Source organism: Callospermophilus lateralis, chromosome 13 (genome assembly GCF_048772815.1).
Source record: "Callospermophilus lateralis isolate mCalLat2 chromosome 13, mCalLat2.hap1, whole genome shotgun sequence".
In the NCBI taxonomy this organism is placed as follows: Eukaryota; Metazoa; Chordata; class Mammalia; order Rodentia; family Sciuridae; genus Callospermophilus; species Callospermophilus lateralis.
This window is the reverse complement of record NC_135317.1, coordinates 55,153,502-55,171,033: the sequence shown is the minus strand read 5'-3', so window position 1 is coordinate 55,171,033 and position 17,532 is coordinate 55,153,502. Positions and strand designations below refer to the sequence as shown.

Genomic DNA, 17,532 nt, shown 5'->3' with positions numbered 1-17,532 from the left:
TCAATCATTCTAGATTTGTTACAGGTAATCACAGATGGCAGTTATCATGTAAGGAAATTCCTATTGGTTCCTAATTTGCTGAGGGATTTAAAAAAATCAAATAGATTTTAAATCTTTTCCTGTTTTTTCCCACTTAATGAGATAATCATGTTACTCTGTAAGATGGTAAATTTTTTTAAAAAATATTAAGCTACCCTTGAATTTTTTAGATAAAAACTTTTATGCTCAAGATATATAATAACAATGCTAGTAAGCATATGTCCATTTCCTGATTTTAATTGAATTAAAAGTATTTCATGATTTATAATAATCATTGGTAACTATTTGGGAAGTAAATGTCTTTTATTAGGCTTTGTATAACTAATTTAGTGTTTTCATTAGGAATTTATTAATTTATTTATTAATGTGATCATTTATTTTCTTATTATGTTGATGTAATGAATTGTCAGTTTTTCTGATGTGGTATCAATGTTGCCTTCTTGGCAGATACTGGTGCTTTTCAAGTTATTCTTTTGTTACATTGCTGGATTCCATTTATTAATATTTTCTGTAGAATTTTTGTTCCTATATATATAAGTGTACTTATCCAGTTTCTTTCTTTTTTCCCTCTCTTCCTTCCTCCCTTTTCATTACTTACTTTTGTTATTAAAGTTGTGTTGAAGTCTGAAAATGAATTAGGGGAACTTTCATCTTTATGACTGGGTGAGACTCTATTTTTAGGTGAATAAAATATGAATTAAATTATTTACCTACTTTTTAGATTTCCTTATTTATACCTATTTATTGTGTGTGCGTGTATGTGGGTTGCTAGGAAATGAACCTGGAGCCTCCCACATACTTACAAAGCACTTAATCACTGAGCTATACCCATATATCTGTTTCATATTCATATTGTCATCCTTTAGCAGTATTAACATGTTTGCATTCTTTTCTCTCCAACTTTTGTTAATCTTCATGTAACTTTTACAAAAATCATATACATAAAAATTTTGTCATTTACAAGGTGTGTTTAATTCAATCACATTGATTATTGATTAGTGATTTAATTAAAATGATTTGTTTGTTTGTTTTTTTAAATTCCCTTCAGTTCATTTTTCTTTTTTATTGCCTTCTCTTGGATTGATGATGTTTTCTTACTTCTTCCAGAGCATTATTTTTTAGGAATTGTATAATTTTTTTCTTTTCTCCATTTCTTTTTGTTCTGGGGATTTAACTTGGGGCCTTGTCCTCTACTAATGAACTACAATTCCCAGCTCTATTTATTTTATTTTTGAGATAGGGTCTCAAAATTTACTTAGGCTATCCTGATCTTCCTTCCTCATCCTCCTGAATAGCTAGGATTACAGATATGTGCCACTATGTTGGGCTTTGTGTATTTATTTCTATTACTTTAATGCATAGCCTTAAATTTTTACATGCATATTTAATATAGGCTAAAGTTAATCAATATAATTATCATGTGGGTTTATAAGTACCTAGATAGCTTCAATCTAAAATCCCCCTCTATTTTCCATTGTTTTGTTGACTAGTGTTTTGCTTTAAAAAGATATTAAATGTTTTCTCAAGGCTTATTTAGATTAGATTTACTTGCATATTATATAGTTCATATGCTCAATTTTATCTGTTGCATTGAGCACTTTAGTTTTTCAGTCTTAGAAATCATATTTTCAGTTGTGGAAGATTCTCCATAACTATTCTCCACTTTCTATTCTGATATACACATTAAAATGTCACTCCTTATGCAGGAGGGCTTGTATTTTGTTCTCAGCTCAGAATTCGGTTTCAGAACTCTAGCTTTGAGTACCTTAATTATTTCCAACAACCAGGAAATGCCTTTTCTTCCTTTTAAGTTCTGTACACCCATTTGCATCTGTATCAATGTAAAGGTCTGTACATGTTACTAGCCTTATCTCTCTCAGTACTGACTCCAATTCTTTTCTTCCTTTTTTTAAATTCCTATTTTATGTATGATGACCTGTCTCAACCTATTCTCTATGCCTCAAATTTTCTTTAGGTACTTTCTATCTTTTCACCTTTAGGTGCTGTATTCTGCATGATTCCCATTTCAAATCACTAATTCTCTACTCTTTTCAACTGTATCCAGTGTGCTGTATTGACTTTTGATTTTTAGATACACATTTTTTTCAGCTTAAGACATTTTAATGGATTAGCTTTCAATTTTTGGATTTTGTATAGTTATGAAAATGTCCTTTTTTGTTTTCTTTCTATTCCTTCTTTTATTTTTGAATATTTAAAATATGAATCTAGTAATTTTTCATATGGTTCTTATCCTTAGTTTTGAATAGTATAAACATTTCCCATTTTGGTGTCTACTTCAGGCAATTTGGTTCCTGACTTTTATTGTGAGGTTATTCACACAAAGTCTGTTTTCTCTGAGAATCCTGCATATTCTTAGTTAGGGAAATAGATTTTTCAATCACTTTTGCCTGAGCTATATGTTTTTATATTTGCAAAATCATTTTTGCATTTATTTCTGGGATCTAGGATTTTAAATCTCTTGGGCTATAAAACCAGGACATCCACCTGAGATTCCTTAGAATGCCTTGTCTATTTATAGCCCAAAGAGAAGTATCGATTATTTGCAGTTAATCTAAGCCAATCAATAGAGCTTATCAGGCTCCATTTTACAAGCCTTTTATATATTTTTTTAATTTAATTTAATTTTTTTTTTATTGTTGGTTGTTCAAAACATTACATAGTTCTTGATATATCATATTTCACACTTTGATTCAAGTGGGTTATGAACTCCCATTTTTACCCCATATACAGATTGCAGAATCACATCAGTTACACTTCCATTGATTTATATATTGCCATACTAGTGTCTGTTGTATTCTGCTGCCTTTCATATACTTTACTATCCCCCCTCCCCTCCCCTCTTCTCTCTCTACCCCCTCTACTGTAGTTCATATCTCCCCCTTGTATTATTTTTCCCTTTCCCCTCGCTTCCTCTTGTATGTAATTTTGTATAACCCTGAGGGTCTCCTTCCATTTCCATGCAATTTCCCTTCTCTCTCCCTTTCCCTCCCACCTCTCATCCCTGTTTAATGTTAATCTTCTTCTCATGCTCTTCCTCCCTACTCTGTTCTTAGTTACTCTCCTTATATCAAAGAAGACATTTGGCATTTGTTTTTTAGGGATTGGCTGGCTTCACTTAGCATAATCTGCTCTAATGCCATCCATTTCCCTCCAAATTCTATGATTTTGTCATTTTTTAATGCAGAGTAATACTCCATTGTGTATAAATGCCACATTTTTTTAATCCATTCGTCTATTGAAGGGCATCTAGGTTGGTTCCACAGTCTTGCTATTGTGAATTGTGCTGCTATGACCATCGATGTAGCAGTGTCCCTGTAGCATGCTCTATTTAGGTCTTTAGGGAATAGACCGAGAAGGGGAATAGCTGGGTCAAATGGTGGTTCCATTCCCAGCTTTCCAATAAATCTCCATACTGCTTTCCAGATTGGCTGCACAAATTTGCAGTCCCATCAACAATGAACAAGTGTACCCTTTTCCCCACATCCTCGCCAGCACTTGTTGTTTGACTTCATAATGGCTGCCAATCTTACTGGAGTGAGATGGTATCTTAGGGTGGTTTTGATTTGCATTTCTCTGACTGCTAGAGATGGTGAGCATTTTTTCATGTACTTGTTGATTGATTGTATGTCCTCCTCTGAGAAGTGTCTGTTCAGGTCCTTGGCCCATTTGTTGATTGGGTTATTTGTTATCTTGTCTAATTTTTTGAGTTCTTTGTATACTCTGGATATTAGGGCTCTATCTGAAGTGTGAGGAGTAAAGATTTGTTCCCAGGATATAGGCTCCCTATTTACCTCTCTTATTGTTTCTTTTGCTGAGAAAAAACTTTTTAGTTTGAGTAAGTCCCATTTGTTGATTCTAGTTATTAACTCTTGTGCTATGGGTGTCCTATTGAGGAATTAGTAGCCCGACCCCACAGTATGTAGATCATAGCCAACTTTTTCTTCTATCAGACGCCATGTCTCTGATTTGATATCAAGCTCCTTGATCCATTTTGAGTTAACTTTTGTGCATGGCGAGAGAAAGGGATTCAGTTTCATTTTGTTGCATATGGATTTCCAGTTTTCCCAGCACCATTTGTTGAAGATGCTATCCTTCCTCCATTGCATGCTTTTAGCCCCTTTATCAAATATAAGACAGTTGTAGTTTTGTGGATTGGTTTCTGTGTCCTCTATTCTGTACCATTGGTCCACCCGCCTGTTTTGGTACCAGTACCATGCTGTTTTTGTTACTATTGCTCTGTAATATAGTTTGAAGTCTGGTATCGCTATACCACCTGATTCACCCTTCCTGCTTAGCATTGTTTTTGCTATTCTGGGTCTTTTATTTTTCCATATGAATTTCATGATTGCTTTCTCTATTTCTATAAGAAATGCCATAGGGATTTTGATTGGCATTGCATTAAACCTATAGAGAACTTTTGGTAATATCGCCATTTTGATGATGTTAGTTCTGCCTATCCATGAACAGGGTATATTTTTCCATCTTCTAAGATCTTCTTCTATTTCTCTCTTTAGGGTTCTGTAGTTTTAATTGTATGTCTTTCACCTCTTTTTTTAGGTTGATTCCCAAGTATTTTATTTTTTTTTTGAGGATATTGTGAATGGAGTGGTTGTCCTCATTTCCATTTCAGAGGATTTGTCGCTGATATACAGGAATGCCTTTGATTTATACGTATTGATTTTATATCCTGCCACTTTGCTGAATCAGTTTATTAGCTCTAATAGTTTCTTTGTAGACCCTTTTGGGTCTGCTAGGTATAGAATCATGTCATCTGCAAATAGTGATAATTTAAGTTTTTCTTTTCCTATTTTTATGCCTTTAATTTATTTCGTCTGTCTAATTGCTCTGGCCAGTGTTTCGAGAACTATGTTGAACAGAAGTGGAGAGAGAGGGCATCCCTGTCTTGTTCCAGATTTTAGAGGGAATGCCTTCAATTTTTCTCCATTCAGAATGATGCTAGCCTGAGGCTTAGCATAGATTGCTTTTACAATGTTGAGGTAACTTCCTGTTATCCCTAGTTTTTCTAGCGTTTTGAACATAAAGGGATGCTGTACTTTGTCAAATGCTTTTTCTGCATCTATCGAGATGATCATATGGTTCTTATTTTTAAGGCTATTGATGTGGTGAATAACATTTATTGATTTCCGTATATTGAACCAACCTTGCATCCCAGGGATGAATCCTACTTGATCATGGTGCACAATTTTTTTGATATGTTTTTGAATCCGATTCGCCAGAATTTTATTGAGGATTTTTGCATCTAGGTTCATTAGAGATATTGGTCTGTAGTTTTCTTTCTTTGAAGTGTCTTTGTCTGGTTTAGGAATCAGGGTGATGTTGGCCTCGTAGAATGAATTTGGAAGTTCTCCCTCTTTTTCTATTTCCTGAAATAACTTGAAAAGTATTGGTATTAGTTCTTCTTTAAAGGTTTTGTAAAATTCTGCTGTATACCCATCCGGTCCTGGGCTTTTCTTAGTTGGTAGTCTTTTGATGGTTCTTCTATTTCCTCAGTTGATATTGGTCTGTTTAGGTTGTCTATATCCTCCTGACTCAATCTGGGCAGATCATATGACTTAAGAAATTTATCGATGCCTTCACTATCTTCTATTTTATTGGAGTATAAGGATTCAAAATAGTTTCTGATTATCTTCTGTATTTCTGAAGTGTCTGTTGTGATATTGCCTTTTTCATCCCGTATGCTAGTAATTTGATTTCTCTCTTGTCTTCTCTTCGTTAGCATGGCTAAGGGTCTGTCAATTTTATTTATTTTTTCAAAGAACCAACTTTTAGTTTTGTCAATTTTTTCAATTGTTTCTTTTGTTTTGGTTTCATTAATTTCAGCTCTGATTTTAATTATTTCTTGCCTTCTACTTCCTTTGCTGTTGTTTTGCTCTTCTTTTTCTAGGATTTTGAGATGAAGTATGAGATCATTTATTTGTTGGTTTTTCCTTTTTTTAAGGAATGAACTCCAAGCAGTGAATTTTCCTCTTAGAACTGCTTTCAATGTGTCCCATAGATTCTGATATGTTGTGTCGGTGTTATCATTTATCTCTAAGAATTTTTTAATTTCCGCCTTGATGTCTTCTATAACCCATTGATCATTCAGTAACCTATTGTTCATTCTCCAAGAGATGCATGATTTTCCCTTCCTTCTTTTATCGTTGATTTTCAGTTTCACTCCATTATGATCAGATAAGACGCATGGTTTATCTCTACTCCTTTATATTGTCTAAGAGTTGCCCTGTGACATAATATATGATCTATTTTTGAGAAGGATCCATGTGCTGCTGAGAAACAAGTGTAACTGCTTGATGTTGGGTGGTATATTCTATATATATCAATTAAGTCTAGGTTATTAATTGTGTTATTGAGTTCTATAGTTTCCTTATTCAACTTTTGTTTGGAAGATCTGTCCAGTGGTGAGAGAGGTGTGTTGAAGTCTCCCATGATTATTGTATGGTGGTCTATTAGACTCTTAAACTTGAGAAGAGTTTGCTTGATGAACATAGCTGCACCATTGTTTGGGGCATATATATTTATGATTGTTATGTCTTGTTGGTGTATGGTTCCCTTGAGCAGTATGTAGTGTCCCTCTTTATCCCTTTTGATTAACTTTGGCTTGAAATCTATTTTATTTGATATGAGTATGGACACTCCTGCTTGTTTCCGAAGTCCATATGAGTGATATGATTTTTCCCAACCTTTCACCTTCAGTCTATGTGTGCCTTTTCCTATCAAATGCATCTCCTGTAGGCAGCATATTGTTGGGTCTTGTGTTGTGATCCATTCTACTAGCCTGTGTCTCTTAATTGGTGAGTTTAAGCCATTAACGTTTAGGGTTATTATTGAGATATGGGTTGTTCTTACAGCCATATTTGTTTATTTATGTTACTAAACATGGTTTGTTTTCCTTTTTGATTATTTTTCCCCCCTTTACTGTTCTACCTCCCACTGTTGGTTTTCATTGTTATTTTCCATTTCCTCTTCCTGTAATGTTTTGCTGATGATGTTTTGAAGACATGGTTTTCTAGCTGCAAATTCTTTTAACTTTTGTTTGTCGTGGAAGGTTTTAATTTCATCTTCCATCCTGAAGCTTAATTTCGCTGGATACACAATTCTTGGTTGGAACCCATTTTCTTTCAGTGTTTGAAATATGTTATTCCAGGATCTTCTAGCTTTCAGAGTCTGTGTTGAAAGATCAGCTGTTATCCTGACTGGTTTACCCCTAAATGTAATCTGCTTCCTTTCTCTTGAAGCTTTTAAAATTCTCTCCTTATTCTGTATGTTGGGCATCTTCATTATAATGTGTCTAGGTGTGGGTCTCTTATGATTTTGCACATTCGGCGTCCTGTAGGCTTCTAGGATTTGGGATTCTGTCTTATTCTTCAAGTCTGGGAAGTTTTCTCGTATTATTTCGTTGAACAGATTGCTCATTCCTTTGGTTTGGACCTCAATACCTTCCTGTATCCCAATGACTCTTAAGTTTGGTCTCTTTATGTTATCCCATATTTCTTGGATGTTCTGCTCATGGTTTCTTAAGAGTCTTGCTGAGCTGTCTATGTTCTTTTCAAGTTGAAATACTTTGTCTTCATTGTCTGATGTTCTATCTTCTAAGTGTTATACTCTGCTGGTAGTATTCTCAGTTGAGTTTTTTTTTTTTTTTAAAGAGAGAGTGAGAGGGAGAGAGAGAGAGAGAGAGAGAGAGAGAGAGAGAGAGAGAATTTTTAATATTTATTTTTTAGTTTTCGGCGGACACAACATCTTTGTTTGTATGTGGTGTTGAGGATCGAACCCGGGCCACACGCATGCCAGGTGAGCGCGCTACCGCTTGAGCCACATCCCCAGCCCTCAATTGAGTTTTTAAGTTGGTTTATTGCTTCCTGCATTGCTAGTATTTCTGTTTGTTTGTTTTTTATTACCTCTATCTCCCGGTATAGTTGATCTTTTGCTTCTTGGATTTGTTTATGTAATACATTGTCGAAGTGGTCGAAGTGATCTTTCATTGTCTGATTTTGCTGTCTTCCTTGAGACTCCAGATCATCTGAAGCATGTATATCCTGAATTCTTTATCTGACATTCCATCTGCTGCAGCTATTACCTCTTCTAAAGTTGAGTTGACCTGCATTGCTTGTAGTCCTTTCTTTCCTTGTCTTTTCATATTGCTCGTGTTTCTTTCTGCTTGGTGAAACTGTTGTGTTTTTGAAATTTTCCCCCTATATATTTATATTGCTCTTGTATAGTTGAAAAGTCTCCCTTGTAGGGGCGGGTGGCGGCTCTGCTCCTCCTCCAATTGGGGTGATCTGTCTACCACGCTGGCGAGCCGCTGGGACTGTTCAGCCGGTCGGTCACAGGTCTGCCCACCTTGGAGGCGCGGGCAGCGGCTCTGTTCTGCCCCTCCTCCAATTGGTGTGACGTGTCTACCACGCCCGCGTACCCCTGGGCCTGTTCTGTCTGTCGGTCGCAGGTCTGCCTACCTTGCAGGCGTGGGCAGCGGCTCTTCTCTACCCCTACTCCAATTGGGGTGACGTGACTACCATGCCTGCGGGTTGCTGGGCCTGTTCCGGGTGCGGGAGGTGGCTCTGCTCTGCCCCTTCTCCAATTGGGGTGACGTGATACCACGCCGGCGGGTCGCTGGGCCTGTTCCTGGCGTGGGCGGGGGCTCTGCTCTACCCCTACTCCAACTGGGGTGACGTAACTACCACGCCAGCGGGCCTCTGGGCCTGTTCCAGGCGCGGGTGGCAGCTCTGCTCTGCCCCTACTCCAGTTGGGGTGACGTGTCTACCATGTCGGCAGGCCGCTGGGCCTGTTCCTCCTGTCGGTTGTAGGTCTGCCTACCTTGCGGGCATGGGCGGCGGCTCTGCTCTGCCCCTATTCCAAATGTGGTGACGTGTCTGCCGCGCCGGCAGGCTGCTGGGCCTGATCCGCCGGTCGGTCACAGGTCTGCCTATCTTGCGGGCTCAGGTGGCGGCTCTGCTCTGCCCCTACTCCAATTCGGGTGACGTGACTACCATGCCAGCGGGTCGTTGGGCCTGTTCCGGATGCGGGTGGTGGCTCTGCTCGGCCCCTACTCCAAATGGGGTGATGTGACTGCCACGCCAGCGGGCTGCTGGGCCTGTTCCGGTCTCGGGAGGCAGCTCTGCTCTGCCCCTCCCCCAATTGGTGTGACGTGTCTACCACGCCGGCAGGCCGCTGGGCCTGTTCCGCCAGTAGGTCACAGGCCTACCTACCTTGCGGGTGCGGTTGGCGGCTCTGCTCTGCCTCTACTCCAATTGGGGTGTCGTGACTACCACGCCGGCAGGTCGCTGGGCCTGTTTCGGGCGCAGGCGGCTCTGCTCTGCCCCTCCTCCAATTGGTGTGACGTGTCTACCCACCGGCAGACCGCTGGGCCTGTTCCGCCGGTCGGTTGCAGGTCTGTCTACCTTGCAGGCTCGGGCGGCGGCTCTGCTCTGCCCCTACTCCAAATGGGGTGACCTGACTGCCACGCCGGCAGGTCACTGGGTCTGTTCCGGGTGCAGGCGGCGGCTCTGTTAGGCCCCCACTCCAGTTGGGGTGACGTGATACCATGCCGGCGGGTCGCTGGGTCTGTTCCGGGCGCAGGCCTTTACAAGCCTTTTATAAATCCCAATTTCTTATAAGGAAATTAGTTTCAGTTCCGCTTTCTCTTATTGTCCGGAGGTTTCACTTTCTGTTCTGATATACACATTAAAATGTCACTCCTTTTGCAGGAGGGCTTGTGTTTTGTTCTCAGCTCAGTATTCAGTCTCAGAACTCAAGTTTGGGTATCTTAATTATTTCCAACAACCAGGAAATGCCTTTTTTTCCTTTTAAGTTCTATACACCTATTTGCACCTGTGTCAATGTAAAGGTCTGTACATGTTTACTAGCCCTTATACAAACATACATATTCTTTCTCCAGGCAATTCTATGTGTTCTCAGTGACATGGAGGTTCTATTCTATATTATTTGAATCTGCAACATAGATTCCACTTCTGAAAGTTCTTCTCTGTTTTCTATCTATCTTAAACTTTTGTATTCAACACTAATATTCTTTCTTGCTTTTGAACATTGTTATGAGTATAGGCTTAAAAAATCAGTGCAGTAACATCAGTGGGATTTGGGGTAGGAGTATCGAGAGAAACACCTGCTTACTCAGCTATCTGTATCTGCTGTAGGGAGTTCATTACCTTTTTATTACATCCTCTTTCCAGCAAATCATTGCTTTTAGAAAATTAAAATATTAACTTTAAATTTCTAAATACTATCACCTTATTTCAATTTCTAAAATTTTGAATGTATCTCTCCATTGTACTTATATTTTGAATCATTCTCTCTTCCAGAGTTTAAAATATTTTTGATCTCATGACTCCTTCTTTCTCTATAATCTTTTTTTTTTTTTTTTTTTTTTTTGGTGCTGGGGATTGAACCCAGGCCTCACATCTGCTTGGCAAGTGGCTCTACTACTAAGCTACAGCACCCTTTGTACTCTTAAAAATAGTTGAGAATCCTGCAACACTTTTGTTTTCTGTTTGTTGATTTATCAGCATATACCATGTTACAAATTTAAAAAGAGAATATTTAAAAACTAATTTTTAAAATTCTGATAAACCTATTATATTGGAGCTAACATTTTTTTTTATAAAAAAGTTGTATTTTCCAAAATAAAGAAACCTAGCTATTTAATATTTTTGAAATCTCTTTACTATTGATACTAACAGAAGATAACTGGATGATTATCTCAGCTTTTGCTGTTTAGTATATATTGTTTTGCTGGAAGTATATTAGAAAAAAAAAATCCACCTTCACACAGATATACAGATACATTGGAAAAGGGTAGACCTTAGGGATCTTCTAAAATTGGTCTTAGGGTGTCCTCTAAGAGTACTCAAAACATACATTATTTACCACTGCTATAAGCAAAGTTTATCACAAAATCACTTTGGAAAATTTCTTGTCTGATAGACTTGAAAGATAAGAAGGAAACAATATATTAGCAATATATGATAGATATAAAACATAAAAAAATCTTTTACCTGGGTTAAATTATGAAATAAATTACTGTTGGGAAAAAGAAGGAACATATATTAGTAAACAGCATATTTAATATTAATTTGGATGTTCTACTTCCATTACATGTTTCTAAACCTTTGAATATTCTATTTATACGCCATTGCAAATATATAAACAGGCTAAATATAACAAGTCAACAAACAAACAAAAAAACCCCTACATATATTTTTTTATTTATCAATGTATTTAGTGATCCATTTGTCATTGCATAAGACTAAGGAGCTTTAATATGTATGTTTTCTTAACAATTATACAAGTTCATGTAATCAAAATTGCATGGTTAATCTTCATTAAAATTTTATATTTTTATTTCACATTCATGTTGTAATTTATGTCAAATACAAACATATCCTTTAGTGCTACAAATTATTCACTCATCAGTCTTAAAGGAACAATATCCATTTGTATACTTAGTTGTATGCTTTTTAAGAAGTGTTTTTTCACTTAAGAATTATCTGTGTCTATTTTTATCATATAATCTCTGTAATTCAATATACCTCTTCCATTTTCTGATCATGACACAGTACCAAATATCTTATTATGAATAAAACAAAAATGAAAATATTTTAGAATCAGCAAACCAGTATTCAGTTAGTTTCTTTTTAATTTTTTTTTTTTAGTTGTAGATGGACACAATTTATTTATGTATGTATGAGGTGCTGAGGATCAAACACAGTGCCTCACGTGGTAGGCAAGTGATATGACCCCAGCCCCTGCAGTTAGTTTCTGAGACTGTATAACGATCATAATAGTTCATATATCTAGCCAAATATAGTAGAGTTACTGAAAATAAGTACTATAAATATTGGCCAGTGTACTGTGCCCAGGACTCAACAAAGTTCAAGGTTGATCAAAAAGATCCCTGCCTCCAGAACTGATATGATCTGCTTTGTGCAATGCTACTTGTCAAAGGTGCGGAAAAAAGAAGTTGGCCGCTGAATGAATTACCAGTGCATCTGGGAAGGAGAATTTGAAGGCAGAAAGGGAAATGTGTAAAAGTAGCTTCGTCACCTTGTAGAGAGGGAGTCAGTATCAGTGGATGATTAACTGAACAATCTCATTCCTATGGTGAGAGGAAAAACAGCTGCATTCTGCTGTATCTGTATCAGTCTGCTTGGTTTTCTTGAGTTGGTACACAGATCTCAAGTGTAGAGTGAGAGGAAACCAAAGGAGAGAATCCTGGATTAACCCGACATTTAAGAACAGATGTTAGGGCTGGGGAGCTGGGGATGTGGCTAAAGCGGTAGTGCGCTCGCCTGGCATGCGTGCGGCCCCGGGTTCTATCCTCAGCACCACATACAAAGATGTTGTGTCCGCCAAATACTAAAAAATAAATATTAAAATTCTCTCTCTCTCTCCCTCTTTCTCACTCTCTCTTTAAAAAAAAAAAAAAGAACAGATGTTAAAAAAACACCAAAGGGTAATGGGAATGGGGGTGGAGACTGGGTAGAATTAATAATAGAAATAATAATAGTGGTATAGAATGAATGAAGGAATGAAAGAGTTTCAAGAAGAAATGAATGCTCTGTGATATTAGATGTGGTATAGAAGTTAAACAGTAAGGGGAAAAATAGTCCTATTAACCTTGGCAATTGACTTCGTTGACTTTGCTAAAGCAATTTAAATAGGTAGGTAGATAGTAGTGAAACAGAGTGCTAAAGCTTCACAGGTAAGCTGGGAGCACACCTGTAATTCCAGCTGCTTAGGAGGCTGAGGCAGGAGGATCACAATTTCAGCAACTTTTCAGCCTCAGCAACTTATCAAGACGTGGTCTCAAAATTTAAAAAAGGGTTGGGAATGTGGCTCGGTGGTTAAGCACCCCTGGGTTCATTCCCTGGTACCAAACCAAACTAACCAAACAACAACAACAAAAAAAAACAAAAACAAAAACAAACAATCAAAAAAATAAAACCCCCCAAAAACAAAACAACAGCAACAAAATACCCCCAAAATTTCAGTGAAATTATGAAAAATGACAAAGAATGACCCCCTGAATTATTCTCCTTTCCTATTCTGTATTCCAACCCTGAGGTGGGGGTGGTAAAGAAAGCAAGAAAGTTAAGATGCTAACAGGATACTTGTTCCAGGAATTCTGGTTTGTGGGCAAACAGAGTCAGTGGGTTTAGAGAGCCCCCCCCCCCCAAAAAAAAAAGACACAGTGCTCAGAAGGACCCTGTGCTCTGCATCGTTTGTCTTGGAATTTTAGTAAATTCATCTTTAAACTTGTATTTTCTAAATAAGAATGACAGAACAATGGAGCATGAATTGGGGGTTTGGAGCTTTGGCTCATTCACAGTCCTACCTCCTGCTGCCTCTCTGCCTCTTTGGGACAGCTTCTGTCACTCTCATTCCTCCATGCTTTGGCATTTTGGGTCCTGACTGGCCATCCTCTTCTCCCCTCTTGTTCCCCCACCCCAATCTTGCTTTTACTTTTGACTTTGGTGAGGGTCTAGATGTGTGAACTCTGGGCACATCTGGTGTGGGAATGATTAGTACAAGGGATATGTCCTCTGCAGCATCCTGGATTAAGACATGGAAGCAGCTGTCCCATTTCTGGCTGGTAGTGCCATGTAGTGGCTGATGGAGCCCTCATCATTGCAGGAGTGAGCTTCTTGGGCACCTCCAATTCAGGTATCTAGCATATTTCAGTGCAGAGGTTGTGCTAATCTTGGGGGCTCTCATTATGTCATACCTGGCTTGATTTTTCAGATGCCACCATTGTTCTGAGTATGATATATGGATCTATGGAGAGGAGAAACTGGTAGGAAGCTGGCTGGCCATGCCCATGCTGAATCACCAGGTGAGTAAAAGGTCTGCACTGGGCCCATGAGTATTACCATGTCCAAGCAACATGACATTATATTGCAAATAAAAGAAAATCATGACAGGTAATAAAAGTGACTTTTGAAGAATAAGATCTACATTTAATACTTCAAACAGTGTTTTCCCTTGTTTTTGGAAAAGATCCTATACTTTCATTTGGCATCAGAATGAAGAGATACAGAAGAGCAGAATAGTATGGAATGGTGTTTGCTTCTGGGTCATAAAGTTTTAGGAATTAAAGAGTTTTAGACACAAATGCATGATATCTACAATGAAAATTACAAAACGTTGCTGAAAGAAATTGAAGAGGACACAAACACACAAGATATAAAGACATTCCATCTTTATGGATAGGAAGAATTGATAGTCCAAATGTCCATATTACCCAAAGAAATTTACATAGACAATGCAATTCCCATTAAAATACCAATGGCATTGTTCACAGAAATATAAAAACAATCCTAAAATTCATAGAAAACCCACAGAAGACCCCTCGTATTCAAAGTTATTTTGAGCAAAAAGAAAAAAGCAGACGGCATCACAATACCTGATCGCAAAATATACCACCAAGGTATAATAACTAAAACATTTTAGTAGTGGTGTTAAAAAAAAATGAAACATAGCTAGTGGCTTGGGAGGCTGAGGCAGGAGGATTGTGAGTTCAAAGCCAGCCTCAGCAAAAGTGAGATACTAAGAAATTCAGAAATACCCTTAACATTTTGCCCATAAATTTGATGAAATCCACTAATTCCCTGAAAGACACCATCTGCCAAAACTCACAGAAGAAAGATCATGTGAATAATATATCTAGTAAAAATTTTGAATCAATAACTAATTACCTTCAAAAATTTAAACAACAACAAAAAAAATCCAGGTATAAATGAGTTCTCTGGTAAACTGTACCAAACAATGGGAAAATTATACCAATTCTCTATAATCTTTTTCAGAAAATAGAAGTAGAGGGAATACTTTCTAAATCATTCTATGAGGCCAACATCATCTTAATACAAAAACCAGGCATTACAAGAAAACTGAAGAGTAGGGGATTTTCATGATGGTAGAATAGAGAAGATTGCTTTCCTGGTTGCTCCACGCATGCAACCAAGAAAGCAGACTGGCAGCTTCTCAGCAAGCTAGGTGAACGGAAAAAAAATGGGGAAGAACTTTACTTGAATTTAATGCTGGAAGCTCAAAGCAGATCAGGGACCTAAGAGATTGGATGGGGAAGACATCCTCAGTGCCACTGCTGCTGCCGTGGCTGGAGGTACCAGCCAGAGTGGTCCCTCTGTGAGTAAAGAGGAGAGAAAAGGGAATTAAATGATTCTGCACTTTTAATAGGCTTGAGGCATGTCTGGGTATGGAGAGTTCAGAGATCAAGAGTTGCTGCACAATATCCTTGTCTTGTGAGGGAAAGAAGCTCTATCTCTACCAGCTGCATGCAGAGGAAAGAGGAAAGAACAGTCTTGCCACTACAGTGCCAGGGCTGGCAGGTGGTGGAGCCAATTCCTGGAAAAACCCTAGTTTGGCCTGCAGTACAGGCCTGGAAAATCCACACTGCATGACATATCAATAGACCACAACACAATAATACTGGGTGAGTTTAACACACTGCTCTTACCACTGGTTAGGTCCACCAAACAAAAACTAAATGAAGAAACTATAGAACTAAAAAAATACAATTAATAATCTATACTTAACTGATATATATTGAATATTTCATCCACCAATGACTGAATACACTTTCTTCTCCACAGCACACAGATCCTACTCTAAAAATAAACCATATCTCAGGCCACAGAGCAAGTCTAAGCAAATACAAAATAATACCTTACATTTTATCAGATCATAATGGAATGAAATTAAAAATCAATATAAAATAAAAAATAGAATCTACTCTACCATCTGAAGACTTAAGAATGACCAATGGATAGCAGAAAATGACCAATGGATAGCAGAAAAATTAGGAATGAAATAAAAAATTATTTAGAGGTAAATAGCAGTACAACATATTAAAATCTCTGCGACATTTTGAAGGCAGTTCTAAGAGGAAAGTTCAATGCACTGAGTTCATTCACTAAAAAAGATAGAAAGTCAACAAATAAATAACCTAACATTACAATCTCAAAGCCCTGGGAACGTATTAGGAACTAGAAGTAAAATTCCCATGTACAGAAAGAGCTGCAACAATTTTTTCATTCATTTCACTAGGAAAAAAAGAACAAATCAACACCAAAAGAAGTAGGAGACAGAAAATATTTAATATCAGCTGCTATCAATGAAATTAAAGCAAAAATAAAAACACTTAAACATGGACAAAACAAAAAAGTTGATTCTTTGAAAAAATAAAGTTGATAAACCATCACCAAGCCTATAAAGAGAAAAAGAGTGAAAACTCAAATTATTAAAATTCATGATGAAAAAGTAAATATCTTGATGGACACTACTGAAATACAGATGATAAACAGAAACTATTATACTCTAATAAAATAGAAAATCTGAAGAAATCAACAAATTTCTAGAGACATATGACCTACCCAAATTGAATCAAGAGGACATAGAAAATTTTATCAATTTCAAGCAATAAAATAGAAGATGCCATCAAAAGCTTACCAACAAAGGAAAGCCCAGAACCAAACAGATTCTCTGCTTAGTTCTACCAGATCTTCAAAGAAGAACTAACACCAATCCTCTTCAAATTGTCCCATAAAATAGAAAAGGAGGGAACCAGGAACCACCAGGCACAGTGGTATATGCCAGTAACCCAATGGTTCAGAAGGCTGGGGCAGGAGGACTGCAAGTTCAAAGCCATCCTCAGCAAAAGCGAGGTACCAAGCAACTTAGTCAGACCCTAACTCTAAATAAAATACAAAATAGGCCTGGGGATGTGACTCAGTGGCCATTTGCCCCTGAGAGTTCAATCCCCAGTATCAAAAAACAAAACAGAAAGAAAGAAAGAAAGAAAGAAAGAAAGAAAGAAAGAAAGAAAGAAAGAAAGAAAGAAAGAAAGAAAGGGGAAGGGGAGGGGAGGGGAGGGGAGGGGAGGGAAGGGAACCCTTCCAAACTCATTCTAGAAAGCTGGTGTCATTCTGACACCAAAACCAGAAAAAGACACATCAAGGAAAGAAAACTTCAGACCAATATCCCTGATAAACATAGATGCAAAAATTCTTAATATAGGCAAATCACATACAAAAACATATTAAAAAGATAGTGCACCATGATCAAGTGGGGTTCATCAAAGGGATGCAAGATTGCTTGTGATAGTGCCTTGACTATGTTCTGATTCATGAACACTTTTTTTAACTTAACAATTAATTTTACAATACAGTTAATTATGTATTCTTTTTTTAGAGACAGAGAGAGAGAGAGTGTGTGTGTGTATGTGTGTGTGTGTGTGTGAAAGAGAGAGAGAGAGAGAGAGAGAGAAGTTTTTAATATTTATTTTTTAGGACACAACATCTTTATTTTATTTTTAATGTGGTGCTGAGGATCCAACCCAGTGCCCCGCACATGCCAGGTGAGCGCGCGTCTGCTTGGGCCACATCCCCAACCCTAATTATGTATTCTTACATGCTTCACTTT

General features: G+C 37.6%; 1 protein-coding gene across 1 annotated transcript in view; it reads right to left on the bottom strand.

Annotated features, from left to right (window-relative positions):
* Catspere (catsper channel auxiliary subunit epsilon) overlaps positions 1 to 17,532 on the bottom strand; it is a 175,712-nt gene that overhangs the window by 134,823 nt on the left and 23,357 nt on the right. The window contains exon 7 of the mRNA XM_076872903.1: positions 11,091 to 11,115. Coding sequence (XP_076729018.1) covers positions 11,091 to 11,115 — 25 coding nt within the window. The remainder of the gene's footprint in view (positions 1 to 11,090; positions 11,116 to 17,532) is intronic.